At 35.6% G+C, this 2,283-nt stretch overlaps 1 protein-coding gene across 1 annotated transcript; it reads right to left on the bottom strand.

The window, feature by feature from the left end:
• LOC131636682 (cytochrome P450 736A117-like) lies at positions 1–1,766 on the bottom strand. Its single transcript, XM_058907304.1, has 2 exons — positions 835–1,766; positions 1–702 (listed from the first exon to the last, which is right to left on the bottom strand). The coding sequence occupies exons 1-2, from the start codon at positions 1,696–1,698 to the stop codon at positions 91–93; spliced, it is 1,476 nt and encodes a 491-aa protein (XP_058763287.1). The 5' UTR covers positions 1,699–1,766; the 3' UTR covers positions 1–90.
• Between the last annotated feature and the right edge of the window lie 517 nt (positions 1,767–2,283).

Genomic DNA, 2,283 nt, shown 5'->3' with positions numbered 1-2,283 from the left:
TTTAAACTTTCAAATTTAATTTATATAAATTCCAATAAGACACACAGACACAAATAATTCAATCTCCATTATTGCTTCCTACTCCATCATTCAGTTCTGATTAGAAACTGCTGCATATGCCATAAGAGGAAACTTCCTGTGGACAGTAAAACCAAATGCTTCAGACATATCCACCTTGGCCCCAGCACCACCAGGTAACTCCCAGTTAAACTGATGCACAAGGTTCGCCAACACAAGATCATTTGCAGCCATAGCATACACTAGTCCTGGACAACCTCTTCTCCCCGATCCAAACGGAATCAACTGGTAATCTATTCCTTTCACATCCACCGATGTATCCAAGAATCTCTCTGGCCTGAACTCATCTGGTTGATCCCAATATCTTGGATCTCTTGCAATTCCCCATGCATTGATAAAAACTCTTGTCCCTGCTTTAATGTTGTATCCATTTACTTTCACGTCTTGTCTACATTCTCGAGGGACTAGTAGTGGAATCGGAGGATACATCCGTAGTGCTTCTTTAGCGACCGCCTTTAAGTATTTCATGTTACTTAAATCGTCTTCAGTTATGTATGTTCTTCCATTCGCCACTGTCCTTGCTTCTTCTTTTAATCTCTTCATCATGTGTGGATTCTTCAAGAGTTCCGACATTTCCCATTCTAACAAAGTTGATATGGTGTCTGTACCCGCAACAAACATATCCTGTATAATATAGTTCAGAATTATTCAATAAATCTGAAAAATAATTTTTTTCTTATAACGAAGACCAGAGACATAAAGACACACGGAGTTAGAGACAGTATAATATATAGAGATTTATAGTTTAACACTTACCAGTAACAAAGCCTTTATGGTTGTTCTATCGATGGGAAAGCCGAGTGATTCTGTCCTTTGGATCCAAAGCAAAACATCAACCAAATCAGTCTGTTCTTCATCATCACCTTTGGGATTATTGAAACGTTCCTCGACTACACCCTCCAAAAGATCGTCAAATTGTTTGGCAACCTTCTTTGCTCTTGAGTAATATCCAGAAAGATGTGTCATCCAATCAAGGCTAGGAACATAGTCCCCAACCATAAAAGTACCAAGCAACTCAGTAAAATCCATCATCAACTTAGCAAATCCTGTCCCACTTTCCCCACTATACTTATTTCCCAATGTAGCCCTGCAAACCACATCATTAGTTTTGGACGCGATCAATTCGCTTAAATTCACCGGTAATGATTTCGAAGAGTAGTCTCTTATTTTGTCCATCATTAAAACAAGTTCTTCCTCTCTCACAGCGCGAAGAGATTTAACCCTCTTAGCACTAAGAAGATGTAACATACAAATGCTTCTCAACTGTCTCCAATACTCTCCATATGGAGCAGATGAAACATCTCTGAAGTTATACAAAAGTATGTCGTAGTTAATCTTGGGGGGTCTGTTAGCAAAGACATGATCATGAGTTTTGGTTATGTCACGTGCAGCTTCAGCGGATGAGATGACAAGAATAGGAACTTTACCAAAATACATTTGCATGAAAGGACCATACTTTTTGGCAAGAGCATAAAAATTACGGTGAGGGAAGGAACCAATTTGATGAAGATTTCCTATTAAAGGTAATCTTGGAGGTGAGTTTTTGGTTTCTGAAGAATAGGAATATAATTTGATTAGAAGAAAAAGAAAGAGAAAAGTGGAAGAGATTATGATTAGCATTGTGCTTATTGTGTCTGTGTTTCTTCTCTTAATATTTTTCTTCTTGGATTTTGGAGTTAAGGCAGTGCAATATATAGCTTCATCTAAATCTAATCACGTTATTGATTTATATTTGCTGAATAGTCAATGGAATCGGCTGAATTTCTTTTAAAAAATATAAAAACGTTGTTATTTATTTTTCTCTGTTTTCTGAAATTGGTGTTTGTTTTTGCTGTTTAGTCAATGGAATCGGCTTCATTTGTTTTAAATAAGAGAAAGATATTGTTATTCAATTTTGCTGGTTGAGGATATACATGTAACGCCACACAATTTGGTTGGTGTCAAAAATGGATTTAAATAAGTATATTTTTGAAAAAAACTGCTGTAACAACTTTCATAACTTTAAAGTGCGCAAAATTCTCTACTGACAATCTTTCACGTGTCATGACTTTACTAAACTCTTAGGGGACGGTAGTCTGACTAAAAATAATAGTCAAATAAATTTTAAAATAATAATTTTATCATCAAACTTATCAATAGGGTAACTAAAATTCATTGATTTAAAAAATTACTCGAATTTCATTAAACTAAAAAATAGTCGAAACT

Source organism: Vicia villosa, linkage group LG1 (assembly GCF_029867415.1).
Source record: "Vicia villosa cultivar HV-30 ecotype Madison, WI linkage group LG1, Vvil1.0, whole genome shotgun sequence".
NCBI lineage: Eukaryota > Viridiplantae > Streptophyta > Magnoliopsida > Fabales > Fabaceae > Vicia > Vicia villosa.
The sequence above is the reverse complement of the archived record's forward strand: the minus strand, read 5'-3'. Positions and strand labels throughout refer to the sequence as shown.

What these genes read in the sequence shown, in the direction of transcription:
- LOC131636682 (XM_058907304.1), bottom strand. Translation starts at nt 1,698, where the DNA reads ATGCTAATCATAATCTCTTCCACTTTTCTCTTTCTTTTTCTTCTAATC. An exon ending in CCATAAAGGCTTTGTTACTG is followed by an intron (nt 703 to 834) that starts GTAAGTGTTAAA and finishes TATATTATACAG; the next exon opens with GATATGTTTGTTGCGGGTAC.